Raw genomic sequence first — 18294 nt, 5'->3', positions numbered from 1 at the left:
CCAATCGTTTATTCTACCGCATTTCTCTTGTGCTTGAATGAGAAGGAGGTTGCCACCCCTGGTTGGGTCTGTCATCAGGTTGGTGTTCTCTGGAATGAAATGAATGTAAGAAAATGGGCAATAGCCTCCTTAACTCTGCAGGGTGGAGAATGCCAAAGATTCTCCTTTTTTACGAGAAGTTCCGATACACCTCAGTTTTTTCTTGTAACAATGTCTGCTCGTTTGAAGTTCTCTCAAACGTAAAAACACCTTGACATCTATATCTTGCCATAATATCTGGAATATTTCATAACATCCCTTATTCTTCTCGAGCCAATCATTCCAGGAATTAGCCTTGTAAATATCTTTTGGATTATCTCCAAAGTGAGCCTTTCCTAAATGAAGAAGAGTCTCGACACAAAACGCCACCCATTCCTTCTCTCCAGGGATGCTGCCGGTCCCGCTGAGTTAATACAGCTTTGTGCCTATCTTCAAATGACGTTGCGCGCTCCAGACGGCTGTGCGTACGCATGTAATCGTGCCCGACCTTCGCGGGATCGTCTCGGCTCAACGCGACCGAGGTCGGGTAATTTGCGTGCCAAGTACACGCAAGTGGGACAGGCCCTTAAAGCTATGCTTCATCAAGTCTCTTGCATAAACTAATTAGCATTAGCATAACATAGACTGAATCCATTCAGCCTACTGTGTCTATGCCATCTGCTAGTGGATCAATCCTGTCAGTCTCATTCCTTTTATCCACATGGCATCTTATCAGTTTTACTCAGCTGTTTTGAGGGCCTGTAGTGGAGATGGTTGAGATTTTCAAATTCCTATGTGTAAATATACCAACAATTTGTCCTGGTCCAACTACATTGACAATATGGCCAAGGAAGTAGACCAAGAAATTGTACATCACGTGGACACTCAAAATACTTTCATTGGTTGTCACTAGATTGGCAGGGAGGGCAGGATCCAATCCATAACTGAGGCAGTTGAGAAGTCGGTATGGAAGGCGATAAAATGAATGTAAAAACAAGGAAATGCAGCTGCTGGTTATACCAAAGAAATTAACTTTTTTTTTCTAGTTATACCAAAGAAAGAAAGGAGCTGCAGATGCTGGTTATACCAAAGTCCGCAGAAGAAACGCCAACTATCCATGTTCTCCAGAGATGCTGCCTGACCCGCGGAGTTACTCCAGTATTTTGTGTCTTTCTTTTGTGATGACAAAGTTCAGTGGACAGAATAGGCAGAGCATGGCAGGGAGCGAGGACGGATTGTTGGATTGAATTGCAATGATCTTAATGCAAGAGGTCTGAGGGGTAAGGCGGGTTAACTCCGTGTGTGTGACTGGACGTTGTAACCACTACGGGGCCTGTCCCACATGGGTGTTATTTGCGCGTCATTTATGCAACATCATTTACACGTCATGATGCACAACGCGCGTGACGTGCACGTGACGCGCGCATGGCGTGCATTACACGCGCATGGTGCGTGGTGAGACGTGGCGTAGGCAGTAGGGATTCACAAAATCTTCGCACGCCACCTGCGTGACGCGCAAATGACTCCCAAGTGGGACAGGCCCTTACAGAAACCTAGTTAAGAGAGGTTCAGCTTCATGTTCCAGGGTACGGTGCTACAGGAGAGATAGAGGAGAATGGAAGGAGGAAGTGTTGCTTTATTCATTATGGAGAATGTAATGGCAAGTGACATTGTCGATGGTTCGTCTGGTGAGGCCATGTGGGTGGAGCTGAGATGTAAAAAGTGATGATCATCTTGTTGAGAATGTACTATAACCCTCCAAATAGTCGACGGGGGTTAGAAGAACAAAAATACCAGGAGATTGCAGGCTGCTGCATGACTAATAGGGTTGACATAGTAGGGTTGTTTTTTTAAACTTTTCCAATGTAGACTGGGACTGTCCTAGTGCCAAGGGTTTAGACGGGATGGAATTTGTCAAATGTGTTCAGGAAACTTTCCAAGGGCAATGCGTAGATGGTACTATAAGGGAGAGGGCAAAACGTGATCGACTCGTAGGAAATTGGGAAGGGCAAGTGACTGAAGTGCCCGTGGGCAAGCCTTTTTGGACCAGTAACCACAGTTCTATTAGTTTTAAAAGCTAGATAAAGACTGGCAGATCCACAATTTAAAGTTCTGAATTGGGGCAAGGCCAACTTTGATGTTAGATAGGAACTTGCTAAAGCTGGAGTAAAAAGGGTATGCTGACCAGGACATGCATGTTCCTGATAAGAGTGAAGGGCAAGAAGTTGGGAGTAAGGAAGCTTAGGTGATAAGAGAAATTGGGGATCTAGTCAAGAAAAAGAAGGAGGCATGAGACGGGTATAGGCAGCTGGGATTAAATGTATCCCAGGGGTAGGTTCTGGAACTGAGAAATATACTTAAGAAAGAAACAAGGAGGGCAAAAAAGGGGCAGGAGATAGCTCTGGTAAGCAATATTAACTCCAAAGGGAAAGAGGGTATCTAGAGGGAGAATAGCGCCCATCGGAGACCAAAGAGGTCATCTCTGTGTGGAGTCGCAGGAGATGTGCAAGGTACTCAATTAATATTTCTCCTCTGTTTCTACCATGAAGAAAGACATGAAGACTGGGGAACTTGGGTCAGTTGATGGAGATGCCTTGAGAACAGTACAAACAAGGAACTGCAGATACTGGCCAGTCCACTGAGTTACTCCAGCACTTTGTGTCTTTCGAGAACAGTTGGTATTACAGTTGAGGTGGTGAACGTTCTAAGTCGTATGAAGATAGATAAATCTCCTGGGCCTAATTAGATACGTCATAGAAAGCATTTTATCCGGATGCATCACAGCATTGTTAAGGAACAGCTCCATCCAAGACCGCAAAGAATTGCAGAGAGTTATGGACATAGCCCAGACCATCATGCAAACCAATCTCCCTTCCATTGACTCCATGTACACTTCACAGTGCCTCAGCAAGGCCACCAGCATAATCAAGGACAAGTTACTCCCTCTTCTCCCCTCTCCCATTCGGCACAAGGTACAGAAATTTGAAAACGCATATGTCCAGGTTCAAGGACTGTTTCTTCCCAGCTATTATCAGGCAACTGAATCATCCTATTACCAACTAGAGAGCGGTCCTGACCTCCCGTCTACCTCATTGAACTATCTTTAATCGGACTTTACTGGACTTCATCTTGCACTAAATGTGTACCCTTTTTCCTGTATCTGTACACTGTGGACAGTTTTATTGTAATCATATAGTTTTTTTGCCGACTGGACAGATACACAAAAAATCTTTTCACTGTACCCGGGAACGTGACAATAATAATAAACAAAATAGATATATCCAGGTACACCATAGGAAGCTGGAGAAGTCATTGCAGGTGCCCTGGCTGATATATTTGAATCATCATTAAACACGGGTGAGATGCTGGACGACTGGAGGTGGCTAATCTTTTTACCTCTTTTTATGAAGGGCTGCAAGGAAAAGCCTGACAACTATAAACCAGTAAATCTAACATTTGTGGTAGCCAAGTTATTGGAGAGGATTCTGATGGATAAGATATTCATTAAGCCCATTTTCACGGTCCCCTTTATAACGGATGTTGGATACGGCGGACGGACCTGACGATGCCCGGGCTCACACCGTCTCCCCGGGTTCTGAAAGCACCACTGACTTGCAAGGTGCACCATCGGGCTCTTCTTCACCCAACGCACGGTCCAGTGACACGGCTGTTTTCACAGTTCATGTAGCCTCAAGGAACAGTGCTTTTTTGGATCGCAACCACTGACATGACATGCTCGGTCACCTTGGGGCTTTCCGCCCTCTACCAGCTGCTGCTTCTTGCTGTCGCCGGTGGCTTTATCCTCTCCCCACTGAACTGCCGTCACCTCCACCTCCCGTCACTCTGACCACATGGCCACGTTCCCCCCCCCCCCCCCCCCCCCATGGTCCGTTATATTGTATATGCATTTGGATAGAGAGATGCTGCTCATGGATAGTCAGCATGGGTTTTTGCATCTTTCGAAGAAGTTACCAAAAAGATTGATGAGGACAAAGCTGTAGACGTTGTTTATATCGATTTCAGCATGGCATTTGATAAGGTTCCACATGGGAGGATACTCTGGAAGGTTAGATCGTATGGGATCCAGGGAGAGCTAGCTGACTGGATCAAGAATTGTCTTCATGGAGGGAGGCAGAGGGTGATGGTGGAAGGTTGTTTTTGGAAGATGCCTTTGACTAGTGGTCCTCAAGGATCAGTGTTGGGCATAGTACTGTTTGTGGTTTATATCAACGACTTGGATGAGAATGTAGAAGGCATGATTAGCAAGTTTGTAGATTACACTAAAGTGGGTGCTATCGTATATAGTGAAGATGGTTATCAACATTTCAGCAGGACCTTGTTAGTTGGGCATGTGGGCTGAGGAATGGTTAATGGAGTTTAATGCAGTTAGTGTGAGTTGTTGCATTTTACAATGTCAAACAAAGGGCAAGACCTTCACAGTGAATGCCAGGTCTTGGGGAGTGTTGTGGAGCTGAAGGATCATGTAGGAGTGCAGTAACGTAGTTCCTTGAAAGGTGGATAGGGTGGCCAAGAAGGCTTTTGGTACATTTGCCTTCATCAATCAGATGTTGGTGTGGCTACATTTGGAGTATTGTTCAGTTTTGATCACCCTGCTATAGGATGGAGGTTGTTAAACTGCAGAGTGCAGAGAAGATTTATGAGGATGTTTCCAGGACTTGAGGGCCTAAACTATAGGGAGAGGGCGGGCAGGCTAGGCGCAGGAGGATGAGCGATGATCCTGCAAGAGTGTATAAGATCATAAGGGAAATAGATAGGGTGAATGCATAGGGTGAATTTACCCAGAGTGGAAATCGAGAACCAGAGCACATAGGTTTAAGGTGAGAGATGAAAGATTTAATTGGACGCTTAGGGGAATAGAAGGTGGTGGGTATATGGAACGAGCTGCCAGTAGTTGTGGCAGGGACTATAGCAACATTTAAAAGACATTTGGACAGGTACGTTGATAGAGAAGGTTTTAGAGGGATATGGGTCTAACGTGGGCAGGTGGGACTAGTGTAGATGGGGTATCTTGGTCAGCTTGGCAAGTTTGGCATGTTTCCGTGCTGTATGACTCCATATCATTTGTTACCTATCCAAATTGGCATCTGACGGTATTGGAACATCTGTACTGGCAAGTGCGAGTGGGACTTCCTGCAGGTTTCCTGGAACAGCTCTGTGAATGTTCAGTTTTATTATAATTTCATTTATTTCATTTTAAAAGTTTGGACCAGATTTGATGTGGTTGGAATAATGAATGAATATATTAAGGTGAATACAGGGAATATATTTTCCATTGCAATACCCATATTCCCAGGAAATATATGGTGTGCATAACCTCGCATGTCTGGTGATATGGCCTTTGAAATCTTTTATATCCCATCCATTGCCTTTAAACATTTTTCATAATGAAAGTATGGCCAGAATTGTATACAATATAGTACGGCCTGGCAAGGTTTGCAATCAGTTAGTGCAGCTCTGCTTTTCACTTCCATGTCTCTAAAGATGCATCAAACTGTTACTTACTGATTTATGTATTTGTACTCCCAGGTCTCTTTACAGTGTCTATTCTTTTCACTTATTTTTTTCCTAATGTTTTACTTTAAACTTTGAAATATGTGTCATGCCAATTCAGATATTTTTTATTTCAAAATCTAAATCCTTAACAAATGATGAACAACTGTAGTTCCAGCACTGATCCAAGTGAGACTCCGCATTTTAACTGTCACTCTAGAAGTTGTCCTTTACTACTTCTCTCTATGTTTTATAAACTGTTATTACTCGTTTTACTAAGTTATTACTAAGTTATTATATCCTCTGACACTTACTGTTTTCATCTTGATCATTTATCTAAATGCATTACATTTACCATATTGTCATTGTGGAATCTCTTCAAAGAATTCAGTGACGTTGGTTAAATATGACTTTCTCTATTTATTTTTCCAAATATTTTTACGTTTTCTCTTTTAGTCGAGATTCTTCCATTTTTCCTATCAATAATGACGTTAAGCTGACTAGTGAATATTCTATTTTACTACTTAATTTTGTGTATGATGTTGACTTTTTGATAATCAAATAATTATAGGTTTGATGTATAATAAATAACAGCTCTACAACTCTTAAATTATGCAGATGTAATCCAGCTGACACGATTTTTAGTCTCTTTGAGTTTATTGTTTTATTTTAAATGCAGTCATATTCTAATCACAGGTTTTAATTCAACATCCACATGACCTGTTTCTCTGGTAAATAAACAAAGTAATTATTTAGTATTTCAGCCATTTGTTCATGTTCTGTGTCTGACAGTTGTTATTGATTTTCTGCCATCGACAGACACGGACACATTTATCTGTTTTGTAGTAAATGCCTACTATTTTCTGTGTGCTTAAGCAAAGCAAGAATTTCATTGTCCTATACAGGGACACATGACAATAAACTCACTTGAACTTGAACTTGAACTTGAACTTGAATTCCAAATTTGAATCCCCCCCCCCCCCCCCCCCCCCCCCCCCGGCTGCTCACTGTGCTGTTACTATCTCAAAAACTATTGAATCAAAGGTTAATACACATTTTTGGCTGGATGCAATGTTTCATTATAACTTTAGCTGTATTGTGAAATTTTCATTTATACTTCCAGTTCTCAACTGATTTATTTTCTTCCCATAGGGAAAACATAAGAAGAATGGGTGTGGGCAAGTCGAGAGCACTTCACCACAGGTGGATGACATGTTCTCATGGGGCGGCTCAAAAACCATTAATTTGCGACGGAATTCACAGGGTTTTGGATTTACGCTGAGGCACTTCATTGTATACCCACCAGAGTCAGCTGTACATACCAATATGAAGGTCAGAATCAACAATTTATTGAGCATGCTCAAAATACCATCATTTTAAATGTTGTTTAGTCAGAAATGCCTTCTTAATTTTAGTACTGTTAAATTAAATTGCTCATATTTTTAATTGTTTTAATTTTAATTGGCTCATCTCAACCTCTCGAGCTACAATGTGGTTCTTGAGAAAGGCCTAGCTCTTACAGATCAACAATAATGATCATAAATGTGAAAGCTAATGAACAAAATTGTGGAAAGCAGTCCACCATATTGGCTTGCTGAGTTTTTTTTTGTAATGTCAGTTTTGTTAATTTTTTTAAGAATGGGTTTAAATGTATTAATGAAAGAAAAACTAGAAAAAACTGCTCATATATATTACTTTTTGGAATTTGAACACTGGAATTAACTTTATTTATTTTGCCAGGATGAAGAGAATGGAAATAAGGGATGTGAGTATGACATACATCTTTTCAGTTTATAAGAGTAGTGATAACTTGGTATGCATGTTCTATAACCTGGGCTCTGAAATTAAAGTTTTCATAGCTCTGTGCTACCCCTAAGTTTAATATCCACCTTTGTGTACTAATTGTAAATTTCTCAAGTGGTACACATACATTTACGTGTACTAGTTTTGAAGATAATTCATATTTTCTCAAATAGATTTTTGTAATTTGTATGTGGTGTAGCATTGTCAACAAGATCAGTAACTATTATAATTATAAATATCCTAATTACCTTTGAGCACCACCTCTTTGAACTGCTGCAGTCCTTCTCATGAAGCGAGAGTTCTCATGCTCACACTGTAATTAGAGTTCTAGACCCAGTGAAGATAACGGACTGGGGATATATTTCCATGTCAGAGTTATGTGTCACTTAGATGGGAACATACAGGTTGTGTTGCTATGCTGCATATGCATGCAGTTCACTGCCAAAATAATTGTCTTATTTCAAATTGATACATATGATGCCACTTGTTGAATTTGGCTATCCTTTAATGTGATAAGATAAGATGTTAATATAATTACACTACATTGCGTGTTAAAGAAATAATCAGGAAACTCCTAAATTTATTTTTACAAATTAGGACCTAGAAAATCTACCGGAGCAGCACTTTTTCTTTCAAACCCTGCTATGACACAAAGTGAAATAGAAGAATTGACATTTCTGAATCCACAGCAATTAGGAGATTTGGCACTTTCTTATTTTTGTCACCATTGATTCTTGGGATCATCTAGTTTGCAAATTATTTGGATGTGCTTGAATTATTAGGCCATTTTGTTGTATTTAAATGTCAGCTAATTTTCTAGTATTATTTTTCACAAATAGCCTTGTTTCTGACCAGGTTGCAAAAGACAGAGTTTCAGCTTCTACTAGCTATATTGTAATATTTGCCAGGCTGTGTATGCATGTAGACAAAGAGGATAAAATGTACCCACTAACTAAATCAATCCAAACTATGTAGCAAAGCATGGAAGTACTTTAGTGTGCTAGTGTAAAGAGTTTGTTTTAACATCTCTTTGCTTTAACAAAACGTTTGCTTCACTGTGCCACTGTACCGCCGTTAATGTTGTTAAGCTAGAAAGGGTGAAGAGAAGATTTACAAGGATGGTGCAGAGACTTGAGGGCCTGAGCTGTTGGGGAGAGGCTGGGCAGGCTAGGACTTTTTCTTGGAGTGCAGGAGACTAAAGGGTGATCTTAAAGAGGTGCATAAGATCGCAAGGTGAATGCACAGAGTTTTTTTTACACAGAGTAGGGGAATCAAGAACATGCAGGAATACTGAGATGCTCTTATGAAATTGTGGAAAATGTGTATTTATTTCACGCACCCCAGTGTAATCAGAAGTAGCAAAGTGGCAGTAAAGCATGGTGAATATCTTTTTTTTTGGTCTGCTATAAACTCAGTGCTTCATTAGAGAAGATATGCACGCAATAAAAACAACATGGTCTAAGTTTGGCTATAATTAAAGCTGTCATATCATACTGTAACATGAGATTAAATATAATGCCAAAATAACACACTTTAATTTTAAATGAAAATGATTTGTGGTAATGTGATATCTATGAATTTTTGCAACTGTCAAACAGAACACAAAATAAACCGGCATTTATATTGCATCTGGAGAATCTGATTATAGAATAGTTATCTCGACCAGAAAACCAAAATGTAAATATTGAAGCATTTTGTTTGAAAAATACGTTACCCAATGTTCAAATTGTATGCTTATTTAATTTGTAATGTAGTTTTGTTTATTGTCGAGTGTATCGAGGTACAGTTAAAAGTTTTTTTTGTTATGTGCTATCCAGTCAGTGGAAAGACTATACATGATTACAATCAAGCTGTCCACAGTGTACAGATACAGGATAAAGGGAATATGAATTTAATATTCTCTTGGAAAGTCTGTTATTTTAAATTATAGACCCAACTTATTATCAGCACATAACCTGCCATTCTATCATTATAACAACCATATTAACTGAAAAGAACCTAAAGAAAATTACACTAAATGTTATGTAAAAATTAGGTCCACACTGATGTCCATTCTTTTGCTTTAGAACTCTTTTTATTAAGTTCATTTAAAGATCATTATAAAGCAGTCATGCGGACCTTCCTCTAAAATATTTTATGAATATAAAGTACAGTATTTATCATGATAATGGCAGGGTTCTCACTTGTTTACGGGTTGCAAGGAAATTTCTAAAGGCATTTTATGATAACAGCTGTTAAAACCGACTATACCCACCTGACAGGTTAAACATTACACTAACTGACAAGAGATGGCTGCAGCAAAGACATAACTGCAACAAATGTTCTTTTGGTAATATGTTTAAAGATGTCAAAACGCCACATTACTGAACATTCAGATTAGATGTATGTGTTGTGAACAGCAATGAAGATACTCAGTTTGTACGCACCAGATTTAAAAAAAAATATTGATAAACGCTGTTTCCATCATTCCCACTTCAGAATTAACATTAAAAAATTTGTGATGTATATGCCCGACTGTAGAAGTAAAACCTGGATAAATCCAACGTATAGTTGTGAATGTTACGCATTAAATAACTACAGTATAGATACTCCATATTAAGAGCGTTGATTTGCCGTTAAAATGAATTCTGTAATAACGTGTCAACAGTAGCAGTGGCAATTGAACACTGCGGTTTTAATGTTTCACCTGTTCACAATTTAATTAATCTATCTTTATGGATTAAAACAAATAATAACATTGGGAATTAAAACACATTTGATTGCATTCTGTTATCAAACATAGTCATTGTTTGCTCTGAAGACATTTCCCGGACAGTAGGGTCAGGGGTGTGAATCAGTGCGGGATGGATAGATGGCGGGGGGGGGGGGGGGGTGTTGAGAAGGCAATCGGTGCGGAATGGATGGATTGAGGCAGGGGAATTAGTGTGTGTTGTTTGGAGTAGGTAAAATTGTGAGGGGAGAGCGCAGGGGATGTCAGTGGGGTTGAATGGGGGGGATCAGTACGGGATGGATGGGGGAGATCTGTGCAGGATGGATGGGGGGGGGGATCAGTACAAGATGGATGGGGGGGGATCAGTACAGGATGAATGGGGGTAGACAAAAATGCTGGAGAAACTCAGCGAGTGAGGCAGCATCCGTGCAGCGAAGGGATAGGTGACGTTTCGGGTCAAGACCCTTCTTCAGACATCCTCCCCATTCTTGAATGGGGGGGATCAGTACAGGATGGATGGGGGGGATCAGAACAGAATGAATGGGTGGTTCACTACAGGATGGATGGGGGATCAGTGCAAGATGGATGGGGGGGATCGGTGCAGGATAAATGGAGGGAGCAGTGCAGGATGGATGGGAAGGGGGGTAAGTACAGGATGAATTGGGGGACCAGTGTAGGATGGACGGGGAGTGGCAGGAGAATCAATGCAAGGTGGATAGGGTGATCAGTGCAGGATGAATAGATCGGGGTGGGGGTGGGGGGGGGGTGGTGGGGGCTAGATGGGGACTGGGGCACGGGGGATGTCAGTGAGGATTGAATAGAGGTGGGGATGGGGATCAGTGTGGGATGGAGAGGAGGGGACCCAGGATAAGGGGTTGAGGGGGGCGTACAAGAGAGAGAGAGAGAGAGAGAGGGAGGGGGGGGGGAGGTGGTGAGGAAGGAAGGTCAGCGCTCCTCGGACATCGCCCCGCTGCCTTGGCCATCCCTGTCCACCGCCAAGTGCAGCCCCCAAAGGGTGAGGCAGTTGGGATCTCCTCGCCACCGCCTCCCCTTCTCCGCCAGCCAACAGGAAGGTGCCGGGTCGAGCGGTGCAGGTGCTTCAGACGGCGGAAGGGGGCCTCCTCCTTCCTCCCATCTCGGTGTGGGTCCTCCCTCCTCCCGGCCTCGGGTTTGTTTTGAAAATGGATATCGCCGTTGGCGGAGAGGCAAGCAACAGCGGGCGGGGTGCGGGAGGAGGAGGTGGAGCCGCTGTCACTGCTGCTGTGCGAGCCCATCATTTGCTCCGACCCTCCGTCACCCCGCACCTAGTATCTTTGCCCCACACTATAGCTGTCGCCGCCGCCGACACGAAATGTTCCTTCTCTCCAGAAATGCTGCCTGACCCGCTGAGTTACTCCAGTTTTTTGTATCTATATTTGGTATAAACCAGTATCTGCAGTGCCAAGCCGGACAAAATGACTCGGCATTTAGGTTGCCCGGCGGGACTTTAGGTGGCCATTGGCACCCGGGCAACTGTTAATTTCGAGCCCTGAATGTAGCAATGTTACAAAATTTTGAGATTTTAAAAATCAAGTCTGCAATTTATCCCATCAGATAAAGCATAAAAATAAGTTTAATTTGACACCTAATTCACTTTCATATCTCAAGTATTTAAAAGGTTATGGCCATTTTCATACTGGGAAATGAGCATCTTGTTCCCTATTGATTTTCTATGGACATAACAAAAAACCTGTGATCGTGAACAGTCAAAAGCCCATAACTTTCTTAAAAATTAAGAGAACTGAATGAAATTTTCAGTTATCATAGATTGAAGCATTCTGAAACAAATATAAAATTATCTTACTTGGATAACCTGAAATTAAAGCATATAATTAGTTAGTTAGTTACCTAATTGTAGCTAATTTCAGACTTCAATTACTAGATCTAAACATCTATCCATTTCTTAATAAATGATTAACATTTTTAAATAGCCTAATGTCCAAATAATATTCACAAATAATTCACAATAAAACATGATTTTTAAATCTCATTTACATTAATTTATAGACCAAATAGAAGGAATTCAGTGTTCAATTGCTGTAAATTAAAGTCCAGTGGGTTCCTGTGAACGCGCTGGTTTAGAACGTTCACATTGCGGTAGATTTGTGCCCCCAAATGCCGAGAAAAATACTGCGGGATATAATGGGCCCAAAATGAGCTACTCGCAATATTAAACTTTGTATAAAGGGATCTTTAGAAGCCCTTTTTAATGTAAAAATATACAACCTACCTTCTGCTATTTGCTTTATGAGACCCTGCGGTTGCTGGTGTTCGCGGGTTTAGAGGTTGATTTTTAAACTACTATAACTATTATACGAGGCCTTTAAAACTAATAATAGCTTTTGCGACGGGGTCTTCCAACGATTTTTCGTTAATAATTAACTAGGCTGAACATCTTCGATTTGAACAGCCTAGAGAAAATCGCGTTTTAAACCCGCCCCCTCTAAACGGCGCCAAAATCGCGCACACCCGCAGCGACAGATTTTCAGCGACGCTTCAGGTAGGCTTTGCAACATACCTACTGAATGGTATGCAAATATGTAACCTCCAGGAGATTTGACCTATATTTTCAATTCACTGCTAGTCAGAAGGCTTTAGGCATAAATTTAATTGCTGGGTAGTGAGTTAGTTATGTCGCAGTTCTATTGTTAGATTTCAAATAACTTTCATAAATGAATTTAAGTTTGGATGAGGTTTCCTTTTCCTTACCAATTACCCTGTTTTTTTTTTTGTTTTTTTTTAATCAAAAATATTTATTCAAATATTAAAATAGTATTGACAATACAATAAAACAAAACACCACCATAATACAAGACGAACAAATATGCTAAGCACCTGCTAAACAATTATATTGCAATCCTTGTCAAGGATACATTCAACCCCCCTCGGTGCCCAGCGGTCCCGGAACTCCCTCAGGGTGCCCGTAGACAGGGCGTATTCCCTTTCCATCCGCACCCGGGCACGGACGTATCCCCGGAAAAGGGGCAGGCAGCCGGCTCGGGTAGAGCCCTCCAACGTCTGGTGCCTTGACTCACGGATGGCCAGCTTGGCCAGGCCCAGGAACAACCCAACCAGGACATCTTCAGCCCTACCCTCTCCCCTACGCACAGGGTGACCAATTACCCTGTTGGAAGTAGACAAACAAAGATGACTGCATCCAGTTGACTGTGTGAATGCTCATCAACCTGCTATAAATAAGATTATCGTATTTCCCGGCAATGAAGACGCTATTTTTTACCCTAAAATAAGGCCCGAATATTTACCTGCGTCTTGGAGACCGAAGGTTAGCTTGTTAGCCAAGAAAGATGGACTTGGGCCAAATCACTTTTAAAATATGTGGGGGGGGGGGGGGGGGGGACACATTGAGGCCTAACACGGGTCGGCAACCTACACCCGGATCCGGTCCGTAACCCGAACTCATCCGGCCCGCAGCCGTTTTATTTTTTTCAATTAGTTTTCACTATCTGGGAACTGCAGCCAGTCCCGGGGTACGCAGGCGACCTGTTCAACCTTAATAGGTTGAAGGCCAAGAGCAAAGTCAGTAACACCGCCATCATGGAGCTTCAGTACGTGGACGACTGCGTCATTGCAGCACACTCTGTAGAGGACCAGGGCATCCTGCATGTCTTTGTCAAGGCATATAGAGCCATGGGCCTAGCCTTAAATATCAAGAAGACCCAGGTCCTACATCAACCTCCACCCAATCAGCCGTTGACCCAGCCCACTATAAAAGTGGACAACACCACTCTTGAAAACGTTGACCACTTCCCCTACCTTGGCAGCATTCTTTCCTCAAAAGCTGACATCAACTCTGAGGCCAACCATCGCCTGAGTTGTGCCATCGGAGCTTACGCCAGACTCAGAAAAAGAGTCTTTGAAGACTGAGACCTAAAGGCTCAAACAGAACTGCTGGTCTACAGAGCCGTTGTCCTCTCCACCCTGTTGTATGGAGCCGAGTCATGGACCACCTACAGCAGGCACCTGAGAGCCCTGGAACAATACCATCAAAGATCCTTACGAGAGATTCTGAGGATCAGCTGTGAGGACAAACGCACCAACATCAGCATTTTGGAGGAAGCCAACATGACCAGCATCACCACCACAATGATGCAGCACCAACTTCGATGGACTGGCCTTGTCATCCGCATGTCCAACACATGTCTCCCTTAAACAAATCCTGTACTCTCAATTGAAGGAAGGTTGGCGATCCCCCGGCAGGCCAAAGAAACGCTTTAAGGACAACATCAAGAACAGTCTGAAGAAATTCCACATCACATCGAGCAACTGGGAGCACATTGCACTCGACAGGCGCTCCTGGAGGAAATCTGTGCAGGAAGGAGCTGCACGTCACAAAATGGAACTACGCCGTGATGCAGAGACAAAGCGACAGCACCGTAAGGAGAGATAGAAGGGGGTTCGACGACTACCAACCACTGCCAGTCTCAACTACTCACATTGCACCAAGGTGTGTGGATCGCGGATCGGCCTCTACAGACATCTGCAGATTCACAAGTAGACAACCCTACGGAGAGGAGAGGACAGTCATACTCGATTTGAGTGACCGCCGATGATGATGATGATGATGATGATGAAGACACAGTTATGTAGTGTGGAATTTGAGTCACCCATTGGCAGGATTGGGTTAGGCACCGAGTTCCTTTCCAGGAAGCATTTTATCGTGCCTCGTAAATTTTATTCTAACAGTCCAGTTGCGTTCATGTCTGGGTACTGCTTCCAAAACAAAAATAGCCAGATAATTTTGCAGTTCAATTTCATGACTTCGTATTTGTACTTAAAATGTATTGTCATAACTGAAGAGAAAAACAAATTGAAGCTGTAAATTAAAACAAATAGCACATAGTAAAAAAATTGTGATATGACGTGTCACTTGTAAGGTGCTAGTTAATTAATTATGCTGATACAACAAGAGTTGGTGGGGCCCCTCCCTTCTACCCAGTTCTTCAAGGATTTTTTAAGCAACTAAACCATTAGCAGCTGGAAATCTGAAGTAAGCACAGAAAATGCACGAGTCCCTCTCCCTCCCCATTTTTAATCACTGTTACTAACATCCTTTTCTGGTTTAAATTTTAATTTTTAATGGCATTTCCTAAAATTGAGTTTTGATCAACACTGGACTATAATCTGTAAACAAATTCTCTCAAAAAAGAACTTTTGGGAAGGATATGTTATTCATACATTGTATCCATGGGGAGCAGTTCTAATCTTATAATCTCCAACATCTCGACTAGATTGAATCATTTTAAAATGTTACAAAACCTAATAAACCCATTTAATCCCCATACCTGTGGATATCAAACAGAACCTTTGCATGAGTAGTTGGGGGCATAATTCATCATTCTCTTCTACCTACCCCTCCTTCCTAAAGGCATTTATCAAAACTTTATCTGCAGAAGAATTTTAATCATCCATCAAGGAAGGAAATTAATTACCAAGGAAAATCTGCAGCAAGTGTAATAGAGTTATGTTCCTCCTGCCCCACCATGCCCTCTCCCAACTACCTCCTGACCTTGTTTATACAAACTTGTTTATAACACCATCTTGCTGAAGCAAAGCAAGGATGTCATTGTCCTATCAGGGACACATGACAATAAACTCACTTGAACTTGCTTTGAAAAAGGCTGTATTCCTCATTTGTGGCAGCCTGCAGTGTCCCACAAAAGAAAAATAAGTCATCAATTGCTACTTTTCATAAAGTCAGTATTCTCAAATAAAGATGGAAATGACTGGAAACATACAGCAAGCCAGGCAACATCTGTGGGGGAAAAAACGACTCAACATTTTAGTTTTTTCTTCTTAGAAGTCATCTTTGCGTGATATTGTCTCAGTTGTTCTCTCTTCATTACTCTGATTTGCTGGTCATATTCTACCACCCTGCATTTCACATCATTTAATGTTTTTTTTGTTCATATTTTAACTTCCTAACTGTCCATCAACTGGATGACCCTTTACAGCTGCTCATAATGGTGACAATGGCCATAACCTATCCCACCTCATCTGCAGCTAACAACATGGTTTTCTCACAGGTACACAAAATTGCTGGAGGAACTCAGCGGGTGCAGCAGCATCTATGGAGCGAAGGAAATAGGCGACGTTTCGGGCCGAAACCCTTCTTCAGACAGTCTTTTCTCACTGTCTTCATTCTGTCAGAGGGCAGACGTTGCCTCTGTTTCTCTTTTCCCATGTGCTGGCTGATGTGCTGAGTGTTTAAGCATTCTCAGTTTTTATTTCAGATAGCCAGCGACTATTTTTTGTAATCATCTTAAATTTTCTCAGTCATAGTAAACAAGTGGGAGATTCTTGCGAAAAGGTTTCCATTTGATTTTACAGATAATTGAAATATATGCATTCTGTGCCTTTGTTGTATTCTTTATGGACCTATGTCTCAGTCTTTATTTACTTTTGTAAGCTGGAATATTGAATGGAAAGTGTGGGGTCAATTTTTTTAACTGTTACCATGAGCAAGCAAACTGGTATTGAGCACAATTCTATTTTTACTTTCCTGAATACCCATAGAAACAGTACAGCACAGGAATAAGCCCTTTGACCCACCATATCTGTCCCAAACATGATGCCAAATGAATCTCATCCCTCTGCCTGCATGGGATTCAAATCCATTCCTTCTATATGTGCTATCTATAAGCCTAAATGCTTCCACACTGCCCTTGGCAGCATATTCCAGGCACCTGCTACTCTCAATGTACCAAAAACGGTGCCCATCGCATCTCCTTAAAATTGTCCCCCTCTTCCCCTAAGCCATGTCCTCTCGTAAGATGGTGATGTGAGGGAAGAAAAAAATGTTAGTTAAGTACGAAAAGCAAAGAATAAGAAGGGAAAGTAGGTAATCAATCAAAGTAAGATTATGAAAAAGAAAATCAAGTTAAACAGCCGAAACAGAAAATGATGTAGAAATTGGGTCTACACCATCACCCAGTGGCCAGTACATGAATCTGCAATGCTGATGACAATAGGTGTCTTGTATATTACTCCTTGTACTAAAACTTTGTCATTAATATAAATGACAAAGTAGCAGATACTTCTGAAGCTCAATTTCATGTCTTCTTATTTGCACTTAGAGTGGATTACCAAAACTGAGAAATAAAGCAAAATATATCTTAAAAAGAGAAATATTGGGAAGAAAATGTTATTTGCACATTGTGTTTCAATTTTTCCCCAAAACATTGAATTTATATGACTGGTAGGTTTAAGTTTGTTATTGTCACTTGTACCACCGAGGTACAGTGAAAATCTTTGGTCTGCATGTTATCCAAACAGATCAGATTTACTATACATAAATACAATCAAATCAAACTCTCATACAATAAATAGAGTAAAGGAAAAGATACAGAGTGCAGAATATCGTTCTCAGCATTGTATCGCGTCATTTCCATTGACAAAGTTCAATGTCTGCAATAATGGTCCCTTGGGACAAATTGAATTCCAGATGTTACTGTCACAGCTGTCCTGCAGAGTGGCCAACTAATGCCTAGGCTTTAAGTGGCAGAACCAGAAAAGCACCCCACACTCCACCCCAAGATGCTAATAGCTCGTGTTGTCAAAAACCTTTTTCAACTATAGATGTATCTATATGTCTCAGATAATAAACACTTTAAAACACTTGAAGTATATTTATGTTAAAATGTTTAAATTTTAATACTTTTCAAATCCTATTTAAATCACGGAAGTTGGATAGTAAAGGAAGAAGTAAAGAGGTTTCAAAGAGATATAAATAAGCAGAGTGAATGGGCAAGATGGTATATAATTTGTAAAATTGTGCGGGCCATTTTGGTGTACGAAACAAGCGAGATATTCTTAAATGATAAGTTAGAATCATAGTCATACAAGTTCAAGTTCAAGTTCAAGTGAGTTTATTGTCATGCCCAGCCCAGAAAGAAGCCCAACTTGCCTATGCTGAACAAGATGTCCCATCTACACTAGTCCACCTGCCCGTGTTTGACCCATACCCCTTTAAACCTTTCCCATCCATGTACCTGTCCGGTATATTTTAAATGTTGTTGATGTTCACAGGAATCTAGGTATGCTTATAAAGTCAAGTTGCTGATAGTCGAGTGCATCTAAGTGCAGCAAAAGGGTAAATAATTAAATAGTAAGTTGCCCTTTATTATGAGAACATTTTAATTAGAAGTGAGGAAGTCTTATTCCACGTGTATGGGTCTGTGGTGAGACTGCATCTA

The 18294-nt window shown here is 41.3% G+C and overlaps 1 protein-coding gene across 4 annotated transcripts in view; it reads left to right on the top strand.

The window, feature by feature from the left end:
• Positions 1-18294, top strand: part of arhgap21 (Rho GTPase activating protein 21) — a 182279-nt gene that overhangs the window by 61230 nt on the left and 102755 nt on the right. For all 4 annotated transcript variants that reach the window (XM_033015808.1, XM_033015799.1, XM_033015814.1 and 1 more), the window contains exons 3-4: positions 6682-6861; positions 7270-7294. In XM_033015808.1, coding sequence (XP_032871699.1) covers positions 6682-6861; positions 7270-7294 — 205 coding nt within the window. The remainder of the gene's footprint in view (positions 1-6681; positions 6862-7269; positions 7295-18294) is intronic.

Source organism: Amblyraja radiata, chromosome 2 (genome assembly GCF_010909765.2).
Source record: "Amblyraja radiata isolate CabotCenter1 chromosome 2, sAmbRad1.1.pri, whole genome shotgun sequence".
Taxonomy (NCBI): Eukaryota; Metazoa; Chordata; class Chondrichthyes; order Rajiformes; family Rajidae; genus Amblyraja; species Amblyraja radiata.
Note: the sequence above shows the minus strand (reverse complement) of the source record. Positions and strands in the feature narration are given on the sequence as shown.